The sequence below is a fragment of the Oncorhynchus mykiss genome, chromosome 26 (assembly GCF_057628025.1).
Source record: "Oncorhynchus mykiss isolate SJ-2025 chromosome 26, ASM5762802v1, whole genome shotgun sequence".
Taxonomy (NCBI): Eukaryota; Metazoa; Chordata; class Actinopteri; order Salmoniformes; family Salmonidae; genus Oncorhynchus; species Oncorhynchus mykiss.
Genome location: NC_143047.1, coordinates 29,010,686 through 29,035,486, shown reverse-complemented (window position 1 = coordinate 29,035,486; position 24,801 = coordinate 29,010,686). Strand labels below are relative to the sequence as shown.

Sequence of the window (24,801 nt, the reverse complement as noted above, 5' to 3'; positions counted from 1 at the left end):
AACGTTTGGCAGCTTTTCTTTACAACCCCGTTTTAATTAACTTTCCGCAATATATTTAATACACAGCTATAGCCCACATCTTAAAGCATAGGGATCCATCGGTGAGACGCGTGTCTATGTGGTAAGTAATAGACGTATTATTAAACGAGACTAGGGAGATAATATTGTTTTAATGTCCTCGATCATATAGCCTGTTTTTGTTCACACTTAATAAACCTAGTAGTCCTAGCAGACAGCTGTCATCCATGACGCTCACAAAACATGACGCAATATTATTTTGGCAGCACAATGAATTTGCAAACCCCATTTTTTTTCATTAAACATTAATACCGGGATCTTTAAATTTGTGTCCATGTTATTCGCCCATCATGCCCAGGCTCAGATTTTTTTAATCAAAACAGTATTCAGAATATGATTCCCCAAGATTATATTTAGAGAGATTTGCCGAAACATATCTCGCCTGGCTGTACAGATTGCATTGAGTTGGTGATCTGGATGGATAATCTGAAATCACTGTCGTTTGACCTTTAATAAAAGAAAACCAGGTATCTGAACTGTCAGCAGATGTTCATCACGCACCTTCATTCTATCTGGCCTCGTGGGCAAAAAGTCCCTTTACTTTCTTCTGACGGGAAGGTTGTCTATATGAAGAGATGGAAATAGATTAATTGTCCTGAATAGTGTGGCAAAGTAGGCCCGTTTGATGACACGTATTAGAATTTCTAAAAGTGTTTTTTAAGAGTTGATCAAAATGTGTGTCTTCTGTTTATCTATAAGTTACAGAGGAGGTTTTATGTTATTGAAAATGCTCAGTCATAGTCGATAAACAGAAAGAAACGTATCAACATTGTTATTACGCAGGCCTCTATGTAGGCATATTTTGTTATGTGTGGACAACGCAATAGGTCTAGGCCTACCTGCATGTTTATAATGTGATTACTAAATGCTAAGTCCATTGTAAAGACCCTACCAGCTTAATTCATAAGAGACTGAGAGGAGACGATTGGAATTAAAGATCTCTAAATATTATGTTATTATTGTCATCATAATTCCTCATCAAGATATTTCCTAGGGAATTACGCTGAACACTGTTACATTGAAGTCACACCATTGCATGCATTACTGAGGGGTCCCCCATCCCCATCCATAGGCCGGGCCTACAACGTTGACCACAGCTCCTTTCAATAGACCTAATACTCTTATTACAAACTCTAATCCTCCAAATCCGACCTGCAATAACGTGTATCTTTTGGTGGCTTAATTTGCATGCCTCTAAGCTGTGGGTCATTCGCTGCAGGTCACACCGTTATTTTGGTTTATGAAGTAGCATTTCTTTTGGTCCTCTGATAATAAAGTCTGCACAATATCCATCTCAGGCTAGGCCCACATTTCTGCATTGCATTTGAGTGTTTTCAACAACATTTTGTTTAAAAGTTTTTCAAGTTTTCTACGGTGGAGTGAGCAATATGCTATGCGATACTACATGTCATCCCCATAATCATGTAAAATATAAACTACGAACTTTCTTATAATTTTCTGAAATTAACTGACTTCAAAGTTCAAGTTGAAAGGAATAAGAAACCAGTGCTTTCGTGTTAGTAGTTTTACGCATGATGACCAATTGCTTAGTTTTACAGGCCTAATACTTCCTCATGTGTTGTATCAATCAGTTATGAATGAAAAGGGTCAGGAAAAAACAGTAGAACCAAAGTCTAACCCACACAAACCATGTGAATGTTCCCTTATGGGGTTGATACTACAAATGACCTTTTAATTAACACAAGTAAATTATTGCAGCGGCTCCCTACACAGCGGACAAAGCAGCATTCATCCCGTATTCCTGCCTCGTTGCTTGTCTGAACAGTAACAAAGTGTTTGATGCCAGAACTGATTAGATAATTACATTGGAGAGATGATGTCCCCTTTCTTCCTGGCCTTGTAACGTTCATTCACGTTCTCTACTGATTTATACTGATTTATGACCTTACCAACAATGTTCCAGTATTATTCTCCACGTTAAGAAGATGAACTTTGATCTAGTGCAAACGTCTCAAATGTTTTAATTGGCCGATTAAACCAATGTTAATGTTCTGGAAATAATATTTACACAAAAACGAGGAGTTCTTGAAAAAATTCATTCTTATAAAATATTTCATGAATGGCAAACACAGAATAAGCTCACAATTATCTTTGAGATGAACACAACACAATCAACAATTTCTCAAATTCAACAATTTCACACACAATAGACAATCCCGATCCCAACTCAAAAAATCCCACTCTTTTAGCGAACAGAAAGACCAACAACAAGCTAAGTATTTCTCCGTTAAATCAGGTAAAAATAGCACACAACCACAGTTGAAACAATACATACACGTAACAAAATATTTAAATGACACATACGAAATAAATACATGAACAGATGAGAATCAAATAATAAATACACAAATAAATAAATAATATCGCTACACTACGATTGCCCTTTGCATACATCATGAATTGACCGTCAGTTCCCATACCGTTGCATTTCAAAGTCTTGCATAAAGTCATCGTCAACACCATAAAAACAACGTTGTGCAAAATCATGGCAGCTTCCACAGTTTGGACAGGGCTCATCGAGCTTTGACTGCGGAGCGCCGCAGTTCCCAGGTGTAAGGTAGGTAGGATGTCCGGTGCTCGTCGTCATCCCAAGTCTTTATAGTGCATAGCCTAATACCGGCTAAATAAAAGTCCCACTGTGTAATGACTGCGTGTCCATCAACCTAAGGGGAAGAGAGAGGAAAAAGAAAAGCTCGTCATTTATTAAAATCCATTACAATATCAAGCCTCGTAAAGGAACATACCTTCTAATATAAAATCATTAGTCAAATGTAGAAGTATGTGCTTAACTATAGACTGACATATGTCTTCAGGTAATCCAATAATATATTCACTTTTTAGACAAGATCACATTTGTAATACCATCAACCTGTGTTAGTATAGAAAAGTTACAGTACAACTGGTGTAAATCCAAATGATTGGATTAGCAGATGATGGTTAGGTTGAATGATGTACAAGTTGAATGTGTGTGTGTGTGTGTGTGTGTGTGAAGGCTCACCTTCCTCACCTCTTCATAACAGGTCTGAAGGCAGTGACCTTGTCATCCTGCAGGGTCACACATGTGTCACTGAGTTCCGAGGGCTCTGTCTCTGCATTCCCACTGGAGAATCCTAGACAACAACAGAAACCACACTGTAAGAAACTTGCAGCAGCCAGGTCATTGTATAGAGTTTATTTGTCAATATTAGTTTTGATAGTAGTGAAAGAAATGTGCATTTCTGAAACACATTTCAATATTGTATAACTTTACACGGGTAATTTCACAATTACAGTCGTTCAAAATTGAACACAAGTATCACAACACGTACATACCTTCGATAGTGGAGTACTGGCATGAGTCTGAAAGAGCAGGATAGGAGGAACAGTGCAGTTGGAGGGCCTTGTGGTTGTAGCTGCCTGCACTATAGACCTTAGATTGCAACAAGGGGCCCTCCTGGAAAGGGTTCTCAGCATTGGATATGTTGGTAGGATCCTGGAGGCCCCTGAGGGGCCCACACTGTCCGGTACCAGTCACTGGTAGCCTGGTCCCCTGGAGCTGGCAGTCTCCCAGCAAGCTCCCTGTCCGGAGCTCTGGGGCCCCGTGGTAAGCAGAGCCCAGGATGACCCCCGTGGCCGCTGTACGCGCCAGAGACCAGATCCTCGGTTTGTCCCGGTCCGACACCTCAAAGTGTGACAGGGACACAGTGTGAGTGCCCGTGGGGATGGTGGTAGTGGTGGAGGGGGGCTTGGACGTCACCAGTGGATCAAGGAAGTCCGAGGGCATGGTGGGTAGAGAGGGCAGGGTGGGTAGGCTCTTGATACCACATGGGAATGAGTGGTGGAAGCTGTTGGGAAAGGAGAGGGAAAGCTCTGAGCTGCAGTCTCTCTTTGGAGGGCCTCCAGGGCCAACACCACCACCGGACATGGCCTTGTGGAGGTCCTGCTGATCCTCAGGGCCCCTGGGTGCCATCTTCTCACAGTCACTGTCCAGCTTGTCACAGTCCTCATCCTCCATGTCCTCCAGGTCACTCAGAGGAAGGTCTTTCTCATCTTTACACTCACTGGAATCTGAATGATGAAATATACAGGAATATTACTGGTGATATTAGGAGTAGAAGCAGTATAATTTTCACTGGAATCTGAATTGTCAAATACACACAACATGATATGTGGAATAGTAGTTATATTCAGGAGCAGAATAAGTCATTTTGATCAATTCACATTTTTTTTGTTATTGTAGGTGATGTGGATTAGTTTAAGAGGAAGCAAGCTGCTGTAAATCTTTGTGCAAAACTCTAAGATGTTTTTTTTAAATGCTTTACTAGACGGAAGAGGGAAGTGGATGTGTACCTTTGGTGACACAATCTTGGTCACTTTTATCCAGGTCGTCCTTCCTGTCGTCCCCAGCCTTATTCTTTGGTGACCAGGTCATCTTGTTCTCCTTCTTTAGCCTCCTCCTGGCGTTGGCGAACCAGGTGGAAACTTGGGTGAGGGTCATTTTGGTGATGATGGCCAGCATGATCTTCTCGCCCTTGGTGGGGTAGGGGTTTTTCCTGTGCTCGTACAGCCATGTCTTCAGGGTACTGGTGGTCTCACGTGTGGCATTCTTCCTCCTGGCTGACCCATTAAAGTCCATAGTCCCATACCTGGTAGTAATAGCAGATAACACATTAGCCATTAGCAATGTTAGCATATAAACTCATAAACTATTCACCCAGACCCATGGCACTCCTGGAGTGTTGTCTGAAATATAGACTATACAGCTCTGCTCTATCTAGCAGTATAGAGCTGCATAGATTGTGACCTTTTCCTCTGGAGGTGTGAGATTCCTTGAATGTAAGTTATTACTCATGAATGACAGGGCTGTATCACACTAACAAGGAATAGCTGAGCTGATGCACTACAGATAAGGAATGTGTGGGGTTCCTTACCTGTCATATTGGTACTGGCCCAGTGAGTGGTCATAAGGATAGTAGGTGGCAGGTTGAGTTATGCCAGAATGCAGAGTGCCTGTGCCATCCTTCATTTCATACTGTGGATTCTGAAATAAGAAAACAACTTCATGAAGCACTTAGGTAACTTTATTTGTTTCCAAATATTGGAAACAAAGTTGATGTAAATTTTGTGCTACTTTACTCCCTTCCAAATTTAAACATAATAGGCTACTGGTAGCCTAAATATGAGTATTTTTTAAAACTGCAAAGTCAATTCGACCCATCTATCAGGTAGGCAGGCTACTCATAGTAATTTCAATAACGAAATAATTCGAGAGTAATTTTGATCAGCATCCATCTTGATCAATCGCATCCCAGCCACCCCCATCCACTATTAGATTAAACGGGATGTACCAGAGATGAGTAGATAGCAGCGGAGGGCTCGGCGCTGTAGGGGAAGTAGCTGGCATAGTTCTGGCTGGCGGCGGCCGCGGCAGCGTAGGGCGAGCTATACATCCCTAGTGCCGCGTTGAGCTCTGTCCGTGTGCTGGCCAGGAGCCGGTTCTCGTAGGAAGGGCAGCAGAAGGTAGCAGGAGTCTGGGTACCGCTCGTCCCGTCAGAGACCGACCTGGAAATCGAATCGCAGCAAGTCGTACTGGGGTTTGCCGACACGAAAAACTGCATGAAGAGAATTGTGGAGGATAGACATGTCATTCGTGTTTGACGCATGAGCTCTTGTTATCTTCATATCTAGAATATATTTTGATATGGTTTTGAGATACAGGACAATTCAGGTAAGATGGAGACTAGATATAAACGCGTGCTGTGTGTCTGCCTAATTTGATTAACAGTTTTAGGTACCATTTTGGAAATCATGTTTTTCAGTTCATTTAGCTTTTTTATTTTATAGAAAAGGAATTCCCAAAGTATTCATAAACTGCCTGACTAAGCTATTGTAGGCTACTGAAATTTGATGAAAACAAAGGATCTAAAACTTTTAATACTCTCATAGGAAAATAACTTATTTCTAGTTGAATCAAAGTTTTGAGAACTTTTATTGCATACCTTTGTCCAGTTGTCCCCAAACAAATATATTTAAATTATAAATCCGTATGGCTACTTTACGTTTTCTAAATAATAGTAATTGTCAATATCAAATTCAGAGATCTCTGAATGAAAGAGAAAGTTGGGAAGGTTCACTGTTAACTTCAAAGCGCAATTAGGCTACACAACGGAGCTATAGCGTAGTAATAAACACAGGTATTTTGTCATATCAAAACAACACCCGAGTACATTCATAATTCAATTAAATTGGACCTGTGTTTATGTCTGTCGATATGTTGATTAAACAAAAGCGTCACTTGAAAATAGCTGTCAATATTCTGAAAGCAACCATTCAGTGCTGCATCTAGATTATAGAGTGAGCTGTTCAAATTAAAATGATGCTCGTTTGTTTACATATGTGTCACTTTGAAATTGAGAGAGAAAAAAGCATGTTGATATTGTCTTACCTGTGAAGTTGCATTATAAGGATATCCAAACTGAGAGAAAGACATAGCTGCTTCTTTTGTTAACATCAGGAATATTCTTTACCCTTGATCGATTGTAACCAATTCTACTTCAAATCCACCTTCTTACACACATTTCCACGCACGGCCTCTCGCTCAATAATAGATGATTGCACTTAGGAGGGAGAGTTGAGGCTGGTACCAACAGCCGCAGATAGTTTTATATATGAATAATCCCCCGTAGGAAATGATAAGAAAATGAAATTACGCGTCATTAAGTTCAAAAATTGTTGTTGTATTAGCTGAAGAAGGCTTAAAGGATAACGTAAGACTTGCAAGATATGGACTCTGCTTGTGCTATTATTTGTGCCTCTATAGTTCTTTAGCATTCACCCATGCAAGGGTATCAGTGTGACGTCATTGTAATCCCGGAACGACAGGACAGCAAGGATAGAATAATGTCTTTGCCAATCACATCTAACATCACGTTTTCTTAAGGTGTTCTGTGCACTCCCCGTGTCCCCTCGGCTTTGTGCAGTGGTTTTCTTCACTTGCTTCACTGATAAGAGTATAAAGGAAATGGTTGTTCTGGTACAGTTGTGGAACTGTCCGATAGATCAAGGCTCTTGATGCGTATCATGTCCAATTATAAAATAATACCAACTGAAATGACCACTGAGCATATTTTGTTATTACTATGCATAGAATAATACATATTTATTTGGACAATATTTGAACTGAAAGCCTTCAGTCGTGTTTTCTTTCATTTGGGATATCTGATTATTTGCTATTTCTTATCAGCATCTTCATCATAAAATAATCATTTTAGTTAGTTAGTCTCATGTGCTCACTTGAACAATAATAATAATACATATTTATCCAAACAAATAAATCTTCATTTGAAGACACTATACCTCACTCACTTATTCTGTCTTTTTTACATTGGGATTTGCGGACTATGAATATCTCAAAGTGAAAAAAGTGAACACCAATGGATGGTCGTGGATTTAACGCGTTTTTACGACCTCTGTGCGCCTCTATCTGTCCGGTCAGAGGTGTAAGACCGACTTAATGACGATGATGTTCCCATCTTTCTCTATTAGAGAGAGAGGAGAGAGGAGGGGGAGTGAATCAGGAGGAGAGGATCGGTCCCAGTGAGAGCGGATGGAAAGGCTTTGGCAGGTCAATAGACGAGTGATTGATGCGTGCCTGGAGACCTACGTGACCATTACGCGTAATGCGTAATTGCATCAATTAACAAATGGATACATGCCCTTGTTTAACCAGCAAGTTACACAGTTCCTGAGTCTGAAATGGCACCATATGCCCTATATAGTGCACTACTTTTGACCAGGGCCAATAGGACTCAGGCCAAAAGTAGTGCACTATATCGGGAACAGGGTGGGACGCAAATACAGTGAAACTATGCCTTTGAGGTAAAACCCGAGAGCTGTTTGGAAAAAACGACGTGGAAAACCCTGCGCTCTCAACTCTAATTAAATACCAGTGGAAAGGGGGCAACGAGATTGCATTTTAATTGAATGATGCTCAGTTGAAAGTTGTGGAAGAAATATAGCTCCCTCGCTGAGAATAAAAGGATAAACAATTGTAAGGTTTATTAGAATAAGGAAGTTCATGACTTTCTCTCTCTCTTTCTCTCTCCTTCTCACACTCGCAATTCGCAATTAGATGTAATTATCACACGCTTTTACGCACGAGCGTAACACACACACACACACACACACACACACACACACACACACACACACACACACACACACACACACACACACACACACACACACACACACACACACACACACACACTGTATAGCTACATATATAATTATTTATTGATTTAAGTATTTCCTGTTGACAATAACAAGAGTGACGAACCCGCTGTCACCAACCAAATGCGATCGGCTTCATTCCCTTCTCTCTTGGATATGATCGTTGTTGTCATGGTTGATATGAGGGGGATATTTCAATGCCTCTCCACTCAAATGTAATTGCGTGTTTAGTCCCTGGAGATGCGTCTGCGATTACGGGCTTTCTCTTCGAGTGGCGCCAGAGAGCCGCGAGTAAAGATGGATTTTGATCCCTTCAGAGATTCTCCAAGGAGATAAAGTAGGTTGGCAGCGGACACAGTGGTCGAATTGCCCTTGGATACTTTTACAGATGTTACACAGGTAGTGGGAATGGTCCATTGTATCTGGCTGCACGTTGACACACTGTATGAGTATTGAGCGTTGACTGGAGAAGCAGTGGTCATGACAACATTATGTAGATGAGATGGATAAAGATGCTCTCCTTGATAAGAGAAGGACCAATAGTCCTTTAAAATAGAACTGTAACTGTAGACCTACTTTCTCCATTGGCTTTACTAGGCCTACTGTTGTTAATAGTGATACACAATTACGAATAGAATTGGAATAAAATCACATTTGTGTTTCATACTCAATTTAGTGTGCTATAGCTGAATTATTATCTTTAAGAAGTAAAATCTTGTGGAGATGGGAGGTTATTATTCCTCCTCAGTTACAGAGGAATATGTGTACCTACATTAGTGGGGCAGAACATGTAGATTGCTTTGCTGTGGTCTGTGCTTTTCACAAGGGCATGCATGATGGCCCAAGTGCATATGGACAGCCTCATACATAATGTATTAGGAACAGTCACTGTGGATCTCACTGCATCAGGCCCAAATCAACACTAATTGTAATGGCAAACCTAACTGGCCAGTTTGCAACTGCTCTTTAAAATGCCCCATCTTCATGTTCATTTAGACATGTTTTGAACTGAGTATCTATTAACCTATTTCCTTTACAAATTCCAACAGGAATTTTGTATCTTTGTCATGGAATTGTAAACAACTTGAATCCCACATCTGACTGTTTTGTTCACGTTTCTTGTCAGGTGAATGTGTGTTATGTTCCACTCTTTGACTATTTTACCTGTGATGACATGTTCGATTTTACAGGACATGAGCATTAGCTCAGGTGCTGACACAGCAACATTACTTTGCTGTAGAGACATCAGTCTACCATGTCCTGTCCGATTTCAGCCTCCAGTCTGGAGAAGCACCTTGAAATGTAATCAGAGTTCAAATGAGCTGTTAACACAAACCCATCCACTCCATTTCCTCTCAGTAGGATTGTTTTGGTCCCTGATTGAATCTCTTAGGGATATACAGTAGAATGGTCCCTGCATTTACACCTTCAGAATATTTAGTGTACAGACTACATTCATCTCCCTCTTCCATGGTAGATGCATACAGTAGCCCTTAAGGGACAAAGTTGATATCCAAGGATGTACTGTAGGCTATGCAGAAGATGCTCTGGTTATTTCAGCCTGGTTCCTGTGGTAAGCACTAAGCAGACTGTTTGAGTTCCAGTTCCTCTTCCCATCAGGATCAGACAGAACACTAAGATAAAGGTTAAGTCAACACAGGGGGCTATACGCCATGCCTCCAAGACGTCTCTTCCCACTTAATACATTTCTTATGCTGATTTAATGAAGCTCACAAAGCTTTGCTGGGTTTTCATAAGATATTTCAGGTTTTATATGAAATGGTAATAAGGCCAGACAGATGGAGAGAGGGAGAACCTGGGGAAGGGATGAGAGCACAAACGTAGAGGTGAGCAATCTCATTAAGGTGGATTGATATATCCCCATGAATCCACACCTCACTCACTAGTGATCCTATCCTGAATTATTACACACACACACACCTCATCCGGGGTGTGTTATTACTGCTGCTAAATTATCCAAAATGGAAAGAAAAGTCCTAAATATTCTAATGAGAAGTGGTCAGATGATCAGGGATGTGGCCATACATACCAGTGCCCAGTTAAATGTAAAATAAACATTTAGAGGGCCGAGTGAACAAATTGTCCTGCACACAGGGGGGATCATTCAATCTTTATTAACCCAGGGAGGTGGGGAGAATAACATATTTGCATAATTATTTCAATAAGCAATATAGAAGATATACCTAGGTAGAGAAGAGACACACACGGTTGTTGTCTGTGTGATTGTAGGAATAGGCCCAGTTAGGGCTGCCCAGATGCTACAGACACTCCCTCTGTCCCTCTACAAAACACCATATAACCTCTGCAAGAACATTCTTTTGGATGGGGATCCATGCCTTTGAAGTCACTAGTATAGCAGTACTATAAACTGCACATCCCAATGACCCAAGTCACTTCTCTGGTGTTCCTGGGACTGTGTGTGTGAGTGTGTGACTGTGGGAGTTTGTGTGTGTGTGTGTGTGCGTGTGTGTGTGTGTGTGTGTGTGTGTGTGTGTGTGTGTGTGTGAGTGTGTAGGCTGCCTGGGCCTGGCAGAGGCCTCTGGAGGCTGTGCTGTAAAGCTATTATCAGTGGTGATGTCAGGGATTTGTAGCTTGTCACTGAGAGAGCTTCCTGTGACTCTGGGAAAGAACTGCTTATGGAGAGCCTTGCTCAGTGCAGTGTGTGTTTACTTTGTCCTTGTGGTATCTGGCTGTGTCTACGTAAGGTTGTTGTTGTTGTTGTTGTGTGTGTGTGTGTGTGTTGACTGGAAGTTGGTATACGTCATATAGCGTCTTTACTTCTTAGGGCATCTGGCTGTCTTTGTGTGTTTGTTTTCAGAGGGTGTATACAGTACATGTCTATACTGGGTGTGCCAGTGCTTCTGTAGTGTCATTGTGTGTGTGTATCTCTGTAAATGTCCTAACGTTCATGTTTGGGCATGCCGCATGTGTTCAATCTATTTTTGTCCACACATCGTGTGCAGTGCATGTCCTTATTGGCCAAGTGTAGTTGCATCTCTGTTGCTATTCATGTGGTTGTGTATGTGTGGTCCAGAGGAGGCTGGTGGAAGGCGCTATAGGAGGACAGGCTCATTGTGATGGCTGGAATGGAATCAATAGAACGGATCAAACGTGGTTTGCATATGACTGAGCTGTTTGATAACGTTCAATTTATTCCATTCTAGACATTACAATGAGCCTGTCCTCCTATAGCTCCTCCCACCAGCCTCCTCTGGTGTGGTCTCTCCTAAGATGGCTGCTGGCTCTGGAATGAACTTCCTCTGCGGCAGAGGGCCAGCAGCAGCCAGGAAGGAGAAGTGCATCATGGTCCAGCTCTCTGGCCCACTGAGGAAGGCATGGAGACGCTTCTCGATGCTGTCACTCCTATTATCCTTCACACTACAGCCACGGCTGTTAACACTATAGGAGGAGGTTGTTGCGATCTTTAACTTTTTGAATGTCAATATTTCAGAGTATCTACCGAACGTGATAAATTAAAGGAGTATATTGATGGAATCAGTTACTGTATCTACATTTAGGTACAACAGAAATATTAAATTGTCACTTTCCTCCTCAAATACATGAATTCTAGCCTATCCTTCTTTGAAGGTGAAGCTCATGGGGTGAGCTGTTTACCTCTGTCCTCTGTCCAGTACTTCCATCAGGAGTATGGGTTGGGATGGGATGAGTGGAGGTGGTTCAGTGCACTGGCCGGGGCTGGGTCTCGTTGGTTTGCTGTGCCTACTGAACTAAACTCCCTATTCCTCTGCAGCTGCCTCTGCTCCACTGAGAGAGAGTGGGGCCCCATCTGGTCCTGGTTGAGAGTGGTTAAGTGAGAAGTGGTGCCAATATAAATAGCTGTGCATGATGTTTGTTTGCATAAATAGTTTTGAAAGGCTTCACTAGGAGTTTTGGGGCAGATTACCAAGGAAAAGTGGCGAGCCGCCTAAGGGGAAATAATTCTCGCTTGAGCTGACAGTTAGATTTGAGACTCTTTTTTTTCAGAAATATTGTTTTTGGTTTCTTCATTCGTCTGGTTCCAGGAAGAGATGGACCGTGAACTCTTCAGAAGAGGCTGTGTGTGTTTAGAATGTGGGACGTGACAATAGACACTGATCGACTCGTTCTCTTCTTATGCAGTGAGGCAGTGTTTGCTTCAATAACATCACTGATGTACTTTAAAAACCTCTTAAGGATTTGACCCTTTTAAAAAAAAAATCACCTAAAATGACATACCCAAATCTAAATGCCTGTAGCTCAGGACCTGAAGCAAGGATATGCATATTCAAATCAAATCAACTTTATTTGTCACATAGGCCGAATACAACAAGTGTAGACCTTACCGTGAAATGCTTACTTACAGCCCCTAACCAACAGTGCAGCTCAAGAAGAGTTAAGAAAATATTTACCAAGTAAACTGAAGTAAAACATAAGGGGTGAAGTGACTATGCATAGATAATAAACAGCTAGTAGCAGCAGTGTACAAAACAAATGGGGTGGGGGTCAATGTAATAGTCTGGTGGCAATTTGATTAACTGTTCAACAGTCTTATGGCTTGGGGATAGAAGCTGTTGAGGAGCCTTTTGGCCCTCGACTTGGCGTTCTGGTACTGCTTGCCGTGCGGTAGCAGAGAAAACAGTCTATGACTTGGGTGACTGGAACCTCTGACAATTGTATGGGCTTTCCTCTGACACTGCCTATTATATAGGTCCTGGATTGCAGGAAGCTTGGCCCCAGTGATGTACTGGGCCGTATGCACTACCCTCTGTAGCGCCTTGCGGTCAGATGCCGAGCAGTTGCCATACCAGGCGGTGATGCAACCGGTCAGGATACTCTCGACGGTGCAGCTGTATAACTTTTTGAGGATCTGGGGACCCATGCCAAATCTTTTCAGTCTCCTGAGGGGAGACTGATACCATTTCTTTATCTCATTTGAAAGGAAACACTTTGAAGTTTGTGAAAATTAGAAATTAATGTAGGAGAATATAACACATTAGACCTGGTAAAAGATAATGTCTTTTTTAATATTTTTTACCATCATCTTTGAAATGAAAGAGAAAGGCCATTATGCATTGTTCCAGGCCAGGTGCAATTTAGATTTTAGACACTAGATGGCAGCAGTATATGTGCAAAGTTTTAGACTGATCCAATGAACCATTACATATCTGTTCAAAATGGTGTATCAAGACTGCCCAAGTGTGCCTAATTGGGTTATTAAAACATTTTCAAGTTTATAATTGTGCACTCTCCTCAAACAATAGCATGGTATTATTTCACTGTAATAGCTACTGTAAATTGGACAGTGCAGTTAAATTAACAAGAATTCAAGCTTTCTACCCATATCAGACCATATGGGACTTTTTTTGTTACTTACAACCTCGTACTAATTCCATTAGCCTACATCAGCTCAACCATCCCGCGGGGACACACCGATCCCGTAGAGGTACTTTAACACATGCTAGAAACTTCCATAAAAAAGGTAAGGGCAATCTAAGAAAAAAAAATATTTTCCTAAAAGAGAGTTCAGGTCCCTTCTTTCCCTTTGATTTTGGTTTCGAGGTTAAAGACACGCCAAAGGAAGGAAAACACAGAGTTATGTAGTGATGTGAATTAGGCTTGTGTTACACAGGAAAAATATGTAGGCAGAGTTATGTAGTGATGTGAATTAGGCTTGAGTTACACAGGAGAAACATGTTGGCAGAGATTTACCTTCCATTATCACAACACACATTTTTGTTTAGATTTTTCATTGTGGTTTTGAAAAAAGTACAAGACACCCAATTGGTAGTCATCATCACTTTGCTGTCGTTATTTTACAGGTCTGAGAAAACTGACCTGACTGCTTTCATGTGCAGGTAAGTGTGCTGGCTCAGGGCTAACTGCTACCAGACCAACAGAGTCCTGTGTAGGCCCCATGTAGACAGCCAAGCTCCACCCCCAGCATCACCCTTAAACCCCAGCCCCAGCCCTATACCCATGCCCTGTTCTCAGCCCCAGGCCCAGGCCTAAACCCCAGCCACAGCCCTCTACCCAAGCCCTGTTCTCAGCCCCAGGCCCAGGCCTAAACCCCAGCCCCAGCCCTCTACCCAAGCCCTCTTCTCAGCCCCAGGCCCAGGCCTAAACACCAGCCCCAGCCCTATACCTCAGCCATGTCCTCAGCCCCAGCCCTGTCCTCACCTCCAGCCCTAAAGTCATCCCCAGCACTACACTCAGCCCCCACCCTATACTTATCCCCAGCACTATACTCTGCCCCAGCCCTATACTTATCCCCAGCACTATACTCAGCCCCAGCCATATACTTATCCCCAGCGCTATACTCAGCCCCAGTCCTGTCCTCACCTCCAGCCCTAAACTCAGTCCAGCCCTCTACCCAGCCCCAGCACTATACTCAGCCACAGCCCTTTCCACACCTCCAGCCCTATACCTCAGCCCTGTCCTCAGCCCCAGCACTATACTCAGCCACAGCCCTGTCCTCACCTCCAGCCCTATACCCCAGCCCTATACTTATCCCCAGCGCTATACTCAGCCCCAGTCCTGTCCTCACCTCTTGCCCTTAACTCAGTCCAGCCCTCTACCCAGCCCCAGCACTATACTCAGCCACAGCCCTGTCCTCATCTCCAGCCCTATACCTCAGCCCTGTCCTCACCTCCAGCCCTATACCTCAGCCCTGTCCTCAGCCCCAGTGCTATACTCCAGCCCTATACCCCAGCCCTGTCCTCACCTCCAGCCCTATACCCCAGCCCTGTCCTCAGCCCCAGTGCTATACTCCAGCCCTATACCCCAGCCCTGTCCTCACCTCCAGCCCTATACCCCAGCCCTGTCCTCAGCCCCAGTGCTATACTCCAGCCCTATACCCCAGCCCTGTCCTCAGCCCCAGTGCTATACTCCAGCCCTATACCCCAGCCCTGTCCTCACCTCCAGCCCTATACCCCAGCCCTGTCCTCAGCCCCAGTGCTATACTCCAGCCCTATACCCCAGCTCTGTCCTCAGCCCCAGTGCTATACTCCAGCCCTATACCCCAGCCCTGTCCTCAGCCCCAGTGCTATACTCCAGCCCTATAACCCAGCCCTGTCCTCAACCCCAGTGCTATACTCCAGCCCTATACCCCAGCCCTGTCCTCAGCCCCAGTGCTATACTCCAGCCCTATAACCCAGCCCTGTCCTCAACCCCAGTGCTATACTCCAGCCCTATACCCCAGCCCTGTCCTCAGCCCCAGTGGTATACTCCAGCCCTATACCCCAGCCCTGTCCTCAGCCCCAGTGCTATACTCCAGCCCTATACCCCAGCCCTGTCCTCAGCCCCAGTGCTATACTCCAGCCATCCCCCTGCAGGACGAAACAGCATTTCCACCAATGACAGTTGAATCGGCCAGACCTCTGGTCCTGGTTTGCTGCACACAGGCACACGAGGTTCCTCCATGGTTGACTTCAAACTCAATCCAGATGGTGCTAAAAATATTTCCTCCTCTTTTCCTCCACACATTTGTTCCTCTTCGTCTCCTGCTTGTCTCCCCCCACGTCATGTCAACCCACAGAACTTAATGATACTTTATTTCCATGTTTTTTGACAAAGGCCTGACTTCCTGCTCTTGTCCCCCCCTATAAGCTAATGGGTCTGGTCTTTAGGATCTTTACACACTTGTGTCTGACATGATCTCCATTCCTCTCCAAGACAACCTGATCTGCTGCCTATAGTAGTCTGTGATTTATTTCATGGCTGACATCTGGGATGAGCTAATCACATGTGCTCTGCTCAACTGGCATGACTTGGAAACGAAGCCTGAATTTCTGAGGATTTTACGTCTACCAGTACAATTGTATTGTTACTAAAAGAGTCACTCTAAACCTCATGCTTTAAAATGTTCAGACAAAGTGAGAACTTCTTGCCATAAAATGACACCAGTATGCATATCACTCCACATGCCCAATGTGTCTAGCTGGAGGTTAGCAGGGAGAATAGGCCAAATCTGTCTAATTCTGAACAGAATACTGGCATGGTTCTATGCTAATGAAAACCAGCAGGACTGTCATTCCTTTGTCTCAGAACAATGTTATGCATTTCCCTTCCCCAGTCTCTGCTACAGCTCAGTCAGATTGCCACTTGGACATGGTTATTTCATTTCAGTTACATTTTTCCATTCAAATCACATGCGCTATCTACAACAAGGCCTGACCAAAGTTATTTCCCTCCCACCACTGTTTGTCAAATCTGGATCTGCCTAAAAATGGAGGGCTCCTTTAAATCCATCCAACTTAGAAGCAGATGTTACGTAGCTGCAACATCAAAAGGTCTTGCTAAATGTAAGAAAGGTGAAATCATATACCTTTGATGCCGGGGTTGCTGGTTATTGTAAAGTAGTTTCTGAACATCGGTTTCTAGCCTGAACCCTGACCTTGTCCTCACAGCGAATACATCATCAGATTTCAAAACCAGCTTCAGCTTTTGGTTGTTAGTGCTAATTTCTGATTTTCAGATTGTCAAGCTTACTTTGGAGAGAGCAGGGGTTGGATCAGATCTCAAGTCCCCCGCCTCTATTTGCAATGGCTGTACCCAAATAAGAGGGGTCTCCTTGAAATGCAATACCACTGCTTTTAACATGTTATTCTGTTCAAGATGTTTTCCTCTTCTGAAGTTAAGAGATCTAGATTGTAGACATTTCTGTCCATTTATCTCAATGATAGGAGCATATTAGTGGACAACTCTTGGGTGGATAGAGATAGAGAAGGAGAGAGAGAAAGAGAGAGAAAGAGGAGGGAGGAGAGAGAGAAGGAGGGAGAGAGAGAGAAAAGGAGGGAGAGAGGAGGGAGAGAAGCAGAGAGGGAGGAGAGAGAGGAGGGAGAGAGAGAGAGAAGCAGAGAGGGAGGAGAGAGAGAGCGAAGGAAAGACGAGGAAGAGAGAGAGGTAGGGAGAGAGAAGAAAATATGAATGGAGAGAGGGAGAGAGGCGCAAGGGAGAGTACCTAGCATTCCTCTGAAATATATGGTGAAAGAAGTTCCTTCAACAAGTGTCATGTTTACCTAGCTCATGGGAAAACAAGCAGACACAGTCTGAGTCAGTGAGGTTGTAGAACACCTCTTTGGTGCCCTGCTTAAATTCCAAGTGTCAAACACCACTGTCACCCAGAGGTGTTGAGAGTAAACAGATAGAGTTACCTTGGGGCTACTTGGTAGGGGGAACACGACACACACCCATGATGTAGACATGCTTCACCATAACACGCATCACACTGACAGACTGGGACATTTTCTAAAAGAATCGTACAGCAATAGAAAATGTGAATTATTATGTTGATTATAATTAATGGACATTTGTGAAGGGGTTGATACATTGTTTATTAGGGCAAACCAAGTCTGAAATTTCAAAGTGGAAATGATGCCTTTTTAAAACTCAAATATGCTACAAATGTGCATTTCCTGTAAAATCCTCAGCAACAAAATAGTCTATCACCAGGGCTGTGTTGCAAATAGCATCCTATTCCCTATATAATACATCCCTTTTGACCAGAGCCCTGTGGGCCCTGTAGTGCAATTACATAGGGCATATGGTGCTATTTGGTAACACTGTGTCCTGTGTTCTGCTGTGTTCTGCACATGGTCCCCCTGTGTCTATGTCGGTTCTTACCATGGACTTTTTACTTGACTGAGATGTATGTTCTATGCTGACTACAGTCTGTCTATGTCTCTCCTTGGTGGGATGCTGTTCAGTATGTCTGGAGTGTTCATGGTGTGCTGACTGTGGTACGGTGTGTGTGTGTCTCTCTCTGTGCATGGTACATGTGTGTATGTGTGAGTGTGTTTGACCTCTGTCAATGTGAGTGCAGAAGCAGAGGGAGAGGAGAGGAGAGCTGCACCACTGTGCTGTGCGGTCCTCTAATCTGTTCACTTAGCCCGGGCTTTGGAGCTTTCTGTGCTTCACTACATCTCAAGCTCCCTCATCACACAATCCTGGCACTGACCCCACTCAGCCTAGAGACTGTACTCTGTGTGCCTTTATACTGGCCTGGCCTCTGTGTGGGTTCAGCCAGACTAGACTGTCTCTGTGTGTGTTTAGTTTAGCCTTGCCTGGCCTCTGTGTGGGTTCAGCCAGACTAGACTGTCTCTGTGTATGTTTAGTTTAGCCTTGCCTGGCCTCTGTGTGGGTTCAACCAGACTAGACTGTCTCTGTGTATGTTTAGTTTAGCCTTGCCTGGCCTGGCCTCTGTGTGTGTTCAACCAGACTAGACTGTCTCTGTGTATGTTTAGTTTAGCCTTGCCTAGCCTCTGTGTGGGTTCAACCAGACTAGACTGTCTCTGTGTGCCTTTATACTGGCCTGGCCTCTGTGTGGGTTCAGCCAGACTAGACTGTCTCTGTGTATGTTTAGTTTAGCCTTGCCTGGCCTCTGTGTGGGTTCAGCCAGACTAGACTGTCTCTGTGTATGTTTAGTTTAGCCTTGCCTGGCCTCTGTGTGGGTTCAACCAGACTAGACTGTCTCTGTGTATGTTTAGTTTAGCCTTGCCTGGCCTCTGTGTGGGTTCAGCCAGACTAGACTGTCTCTGTGTATGTTTAGTTTAGTCTTGTCTCGCCTCTGTGTGGGTTCAGCTAGGCTAGAAGGTCTCTGTGTGTGTTTAGCCTGGCCTCTGTGTGCGTTCAGTAAGACTAGACTGTCTCTGTGTGTGTTTAGCCTGGCCTGGCCTCTGCGTGTGTTCAGCAAGACTAGACTGTCTCTGTGTGTGTGTTTAGCCTGGCCTGGTCTCTGTGTGTGTTCAGCAAGACTAGACTGTCTCTGTGTGTGTTTAGCCTGGTCTGGCCTCTATTCACTGTGAATCAGTCCACTCTTGGTTCTGTATTTTGTTCATGAGCCTAACAGAGATCCACATGTTCATTTGATTGAGTCACACATACTGTATGTATGTATAGTTTTATGAACACTAGCCACAGTATAACATTTTTGGATTGTATTTTATGGGTTGTAATATGGCTGGAACTTCAATCTGTGAAATGAGCAACAGACTTGAATCTGAGTTTTACCCAGTGTAGGAATACTGACCAGTGTGTTACTCTGTGGTTTCATCACATGGGGAGAATCAATCTGAAAATCCCATTATTTCTGTCTGGTCTGGTCAGCAGTGTGTTGCATGTCTATTTTGTTCTCTGCTGCTGGGGAATTACTTCCTCCTCCCATCCACCCTCTCTCATCGCAGAAAAGGCCTCCACATGATCAATAAGTAAAGGGCAGCGCAATTCTAAGATGTAGAGATTTTTCTTTAGAGGACTGGGACTCCAGTCTGAGGTTACAGAGCAGCTCTTTGTTAGGCTGACGGGGCAGAGGAGAGGACAGATGAAGCCTTACAGAAGAACTAGGATGAGATCCCATCCCAGCCTGTGAATATTTTCCACCAGTCGACCGAGAGAAACCCACCTTGTGTACTCCAACAGTCTTTAATTCATCAAAGCAGGCCTTTACATGAAAGAGCTGGTTAAACTTTGATGGAGGGTGAATAAGGAGAGATGTGTAGACAAACAGATGGTTAGAAAGGCAGACAGACAGACACATACAGACAGATAGATGTTTAGACAGGTAGACAGACAGACACATACAGACAGACAGATAGATGGTTAGAAAGGCAGACAGACAGACACATACAGACAGATAGATAGATGGTTAGAAAGGCAGACAGACAGACACATACAGACAGATAGATGGTTAGAAAGGCAGACAGACAGACACATACAGACAGATAGATGGTTAGAAAGGCAGACAGACAGACACATCAAATCAAATCAAATCACATTTTATTTGTCACATACACATGGTTAGCAGATGTTAATGTGAGTGTAGCGAAATGCTTGTGCTTCTAGTTCCGACAATGCAGTAATAACCAACAAGTAATCTAACTAACAATTCCAAAACTACTGTCTTGTACACAGTGTAAGGGGATAAAGAATATGTACATAAGGATATATGAATGAGTGATGGTACAGAGCAGCATACGCAAGATACAGTAGATGATATCGAGTACAGCATATACATATGAGATGAGTATGTAAACAAAGTGGCATAGTTAAAGTGGCTAGTGATACATGTATTACATAAGGATACAGTTGATGGTATAGAGTACAGTATATACGTATGCATATGAGATGAATAATGTAGGGTAAGTAACATTATATAAGGTAGCATTGTTTAAAGTGGCTAGTGATATATTTACATCATTTCCCATCAATTCCCATTATTAAAGTGGCTGGAGTTGAGTAAGTGTCAGTGTGTTGGCAGCTGCCACTCAATGTTAGTGGTGGCTGTTTAACAGTCTGATGGCCTTGAGATAGAAGCTGTTTTTCAGTCTCTCGGTCCCAGCTTTGATGCACCTGTACTGACCTCGCCTTCTGGATGATAGCGGGGTGAACAGGCAGTGGCTCGGGTGGTTGATGTCCTTGAAGATCTTTATGGCCTTCCTGTGACATCGGGTGGTGTAGGTGTCCTGGAGGGCAGGTAGTTTGCCCCCGGTGATGCGTTGTGCAGACCTCACTACCCTCTGGAGAGCCTTACGGTTGAGGGCGGAGCAGTTGCCGTAACAGGCGGTGATACAGCCCGCCAGGATGCTCTCGATTGTGCATCTGTAGAAGTTTGTGAGTGCTTTTGGTGACAAGCCGAATTTCTTCAGCCTCCTGAGGTTGAAGAGGCGCTGCTGCGCCTTCTTCACAATGCTGTCTGTGTGAGTGGACCAATTCAGTTTGTCTGTGATGTGTATGCCGAGGAACTTAAAACTTGCCACCCTCTCCACTACTGTTCCATCGATGTGGATGGTGTTCCCTCTGCTGTTTCCTGAAGTCCACAATCATCTCCTTAGTTTTGTTGACGTTGAGTGTGAGGTTATTTTCCTGACACCACACTCCGAGGGCCCTCACCTCCTCCCTGTAGGCCGTCTCGTCGTTGTTGGTAATCAAGCCTACCACTGTTGTGTCGTCCGCAAACTTGATGATTGAGTTGGAGGCGTGCGTGGCCACACAGTCGTGGGTGAACAGCGAGTACAGGAAAGGGCTCAGAACGCACCCTTGTGGGGCCCTAGTGTTGAGGATCAGCGGGGAGGAGATGTTGTTGCCTACCCTCACCGCCTGGGGGCGGCCCGTCAGGAAGTCCAGTACCCAGTTGCACAGGGCGGGGTCGAGACCCAGGGTCTCGAGCTTGATAACGAGCTTGGAGGGTACTATGGTGTTGAATGCCGAGCTGTAGTCAATGAACAGCATTCTCACATAGGTATTCCTCTTGTCCAGATGGGTTAGGGCAGTGTGCAGTGTGGTTGAGATTGCATCGTCTGTGGACCTATTTGGGCGGTAAGCAAATTGGAGTGGGTCTAGGGTGTCAGGTAGGGTGGAGGTGATATGGTCCTTGACTAGTCTCTCAAAGCACTTCATGATGACGGAAGTGAGTGCTACGGGGCGGTAGTCGTTTAGCTCAGTTACCTTAGCTTTCTTGGGAACAGGAACAATGGTGGCCCTCTTGAAGCATGTGGGAACAGCAGACTGGTATAGGGATTGATTGAATATGTCCGTAAACACACCGGCCAGCTGGTCTGCGCATGCTCTGAGGGCGCGGCTGGGGATGCCGTCTGGGCCTGCAGCCTTGCGAGGGTTAACACGTTTAAATGTCTTACTCACCTCGGCTGCAGTGAAGGAGAGACCGCATGTTTTCGTTGCAGGCCGTGTCAGTGGCACTGTATTGTCCTCAAAGCGGGCAAAAAAGTTATTTAGTCTGCCTGGGAGCAGGACATCCTGGTCCGTGACTGGGCTGGATTTCTTCCTGTAGTCCGTGATTGACTGTAGACCCTGCCACATGCCTCTTGTGTCTGAGCCGTTGAATTGAGATTCTACTTTGTCTCTGTACTGACACTTAGCTTGTTTGATAGCCTTGCGGAGGGAATAGCTGCACTGTTTGTATTCGGTCATGTTACCAGACACCTTGCCCTGATTAAAAGCAGTGGTTCGCGCTTTCAGTTTCACGCGAATGCTGCCATCAATCCACGGTTTCTGGTTAGGGAATGTTTTAATCGTTGCTATGGGAACGACATCTTCAACGCACGTTCTAATGAACTCGCACACCGAATCAGCGTATTCGTCAATGTTGTTGTCTGACGCAATACGAAACATGTCCCAGTCCACGTGATGGAAGCAGTCTTGGAGTGTGGAGTCAGCTTGGTCGGACCAGCGTTGGACAGACCTCAGCGTGGGAGCCTCTTGTTTTAGTTTCTGTCTGTAAGCAGGGATCAACAAAATGGAGTCGTGGTCAGCTTTTCTGAAAGGAGGGCGGGGCAGGGCCTTATATGCGTCACGGAAGTTAGAGTAACAATGATCCAAGGTCTTTCCACCCCTGGTTGCGCAATCGATATGCTGATAAAATTTAGGGAGTCTTGTTTTCAGATTAGCCTTGTTAAAATCCCCAGCTACAATGAATGCAGCCTCCGGATAAATGGTTTCCAGTTTGCAAAGATTCAAATAAAGTTCATTCAGAGCCATCGATGTGTCTGCTTGGGGTGGGATATATACGGCTGTGATTATAATCGAAGAGAATTCTCTTGGTAGATAATGCGGTCTACATTTGATTGTGAGGAATTCTAAATCAGGTGAACAGAAGGATTTGAGTTCCTGTATGTTTCTTTCATCACACCATGTCACGTTAGCCATAAGGCATATGCCCCCGCCCCTCTTCTTACCAGAAATATGTTTGTTTTCTGTCTGCGCGATGCGTGGAGAAACCCGTTGGCTGCACCGCCTCGGATAGCGTCTCTCCAGTGAGCCACGTTTCCGTGAAGCAAAGAACGTTACAGTCTCTGATGTCCCTCTGGAATGCTACCCTTGCTCGGATTTCATAAACCTTGTTGTCAAGAGACTGGACATTGGCAAGAAGAATGCTAGGGAGTGGTGCACGGTGTGCCCGTCTCCGGAGTCTGACCAGAAGACCGCCTCGTTTCCCTCTTTTTCGGAGTCGTTTTTTTGGGTCGCTGCATGGGATCCGCTCCGTTGTCCTGTTTGTAAGGCAGAACACAGGATCCACGTCGCGAAAAACATATTCTTGGTCGTACTGATGGTGAGTTGACGCTGATCTTATATTCAGTAGTTCTTCTCGACTGTATGTAATGAAACCTAAGATGACCTGGGGTACTAATGTAAGAAATAACACGTAAAAAAACAAAAAACTGCATAGTTTCCTAGAAACGCGAAGCGAGGCGGCCATCTCTGTCGGCGCCGGAAGTTGCCGACAGATAGATGGTTAGAAAGGCAGACAGACAGACACATACAGACAGATAGATGGTTAGAAAGGCAGACAGACAGACACATACAGACAGATAGATGGTTAGAAAGGCAGACAGACAGACACATACAGACAGATAGATGGTTAGAAAGGCAGACAGACAGATACATACAGACAGATAGATGGTTAGAAAGGCAGACAGACAGACACATACAGACAGACAGATGGTTAGAAAGGCAGACAGACAGACACATACATACAGATTGACAGGCAGACAGGCAGACAGACTGACAAACAGAGGCACATTTTTGAAAAATCTCATATTGGCTGTTCTGGTCAGAAATTCATGATGTTTTGAACATCATCACTCGAGCATGAATGGTCAGGACGGTAGATAGTGATGGTCAATGACTCTTGTGGTAATTGTTGGGGTTATCCCAAATAATATATCCTACGGTCCATGTTCCTGTAGTTTCGTTGTATTAACTGAGATATAGACAGCCATTCCTCAGATGTTTCACTGACAGGTATATCAGACTCACAGCCCAGAGGATTGTGGAAACCAACTACATGTCTCTCACTCACTTCACTAATTATGCAAGAGCCTCAATCACTTACTCAATTTGACATTTTAATATCAATAAATATACACTTGACTCAGTGAGTTTATCAGTCGTGTTAGAAGTCTATGGAAATAGTGTATTAAAAGCCTCTGAGCCTGTGGGTCCCTGTTTGTTCCTCTCTTTTAGCTGTCAGATAACAGGAGATGTTACTGAGGAAGTGTGTCTTCCTTTGAACCTGAATCGGAGGTAACCTGAAACCAAGCACTTGGTGCACAGCAGACAGGACTAATGATGAGATGGTTAATGTTGAAGTGTCAAATAGCCCCATTTTGTGTCCTGTGTGTGTGTGCGCGTGTGTGCTTGTGCATATGTCCTTGCAAGCATGCATGTATGCCTGCGTGTGCTTCCGTATGTGTTTCAGACCATTGGTGGATAGTCATTGGGGACAGAGCTGGGTCTGAGGCTGAGACAGTAGCCTCATAGCCCCTGGTCCCCCTTAGGGTGTGAGGGTCCTTGCCCCAGGCTTATCACTTCACACGCTGCTAGCTCTGACTGTCGCTTCCTGAACCCCCTCACCCTCCTTCTCATCCCCCCGTCACGCTCCTTCCTCATTGTGCTGTCTGCACGCTGGTTTGGTGTGTCTGTTTGGGGGTGCTCCCTCCATGCAGGATGCAGGGTCTGTGTTCCAACTGTGGTCAGATA

At 44.4% G+C, this 24,801-nt stretch overlaps 1 protein-coding gene across 4 annotated transcripts; it reads right to left on the bottom strand.

The window, feature by feature from the left end:
- Positions 1-2,123: 2,123 nt before the first annotated feature.
- LOC110506747 (Iroquois homeobox protein 6a) lies at positions 2,124-7,044 on the bottom strand. 4 transcript variants are annotated; one of them, XM_090221645.1, is made up of 7 exons: positions 6,524-7,044; positions 5,427-5,640; positions 5,010-5,119; positions 4,429-4,724; positions 3,412-4,146; positions 3,098-3,209; positions 2,124-2,762 (listed from the first exon to the last, which is right to left on the bottom strand). In XM_090221645.1, the coding sequence occupies exons 1-6, from the start codon at positions 6,535-6,537 to the stop codon at positions 3,103-3,105; spliced, it is 1,476 nt and encodes a 491-aa protein (XP_090077771.1). In that variant the 5' UTR covers positions 6,538-7,044; the 3' UTR covers positions 2,124-2,762; positions 3,098-3,102. The 4 variants fall into 4 exon arrangements, with proteins under 4 accessions (XP_090077771.1, XP_021442266.1, XP_021442265.1 ...); XM_021586591.3 differs by having other exon boundaries at positions 3,107-3,209; positions 6,524-7,036; XM_021586590.3 differs by having other exon boundaries at positions 5,427-5,690; positions 6,524-6,942.
- Positions 7,045-24,801: the final 17,757 nt, after the last annotated feature.

What these genes read in the sequence shown, in the direction of transcription:
- LOC110506747 (XM_021586589.3), bottom strand. Translation starts at nt 6,589, where the DNA reads ATGTTAACAAAAGAAGCAGCTATGTCTTTCTCTCAGTTTGGATATCCT. An exon ending in CTGCTATCTACTCATCTCTG is followed by an intron (nt 5,120 to 5,426) that starts GTACATCCCGTT and finishes TTCTTATTTCAG; the next exon opens with AATCCACAGTATGAAATGAA. An exon ending in CCAGTACTCCACTATCGAAG is followed by an intron (nt 3,210 to 3,411) that starts GTATGTACGTGT and finishes GTTGTTGTCTAG; the next exon opens with GATTCTCCAGTGGGAATGCA.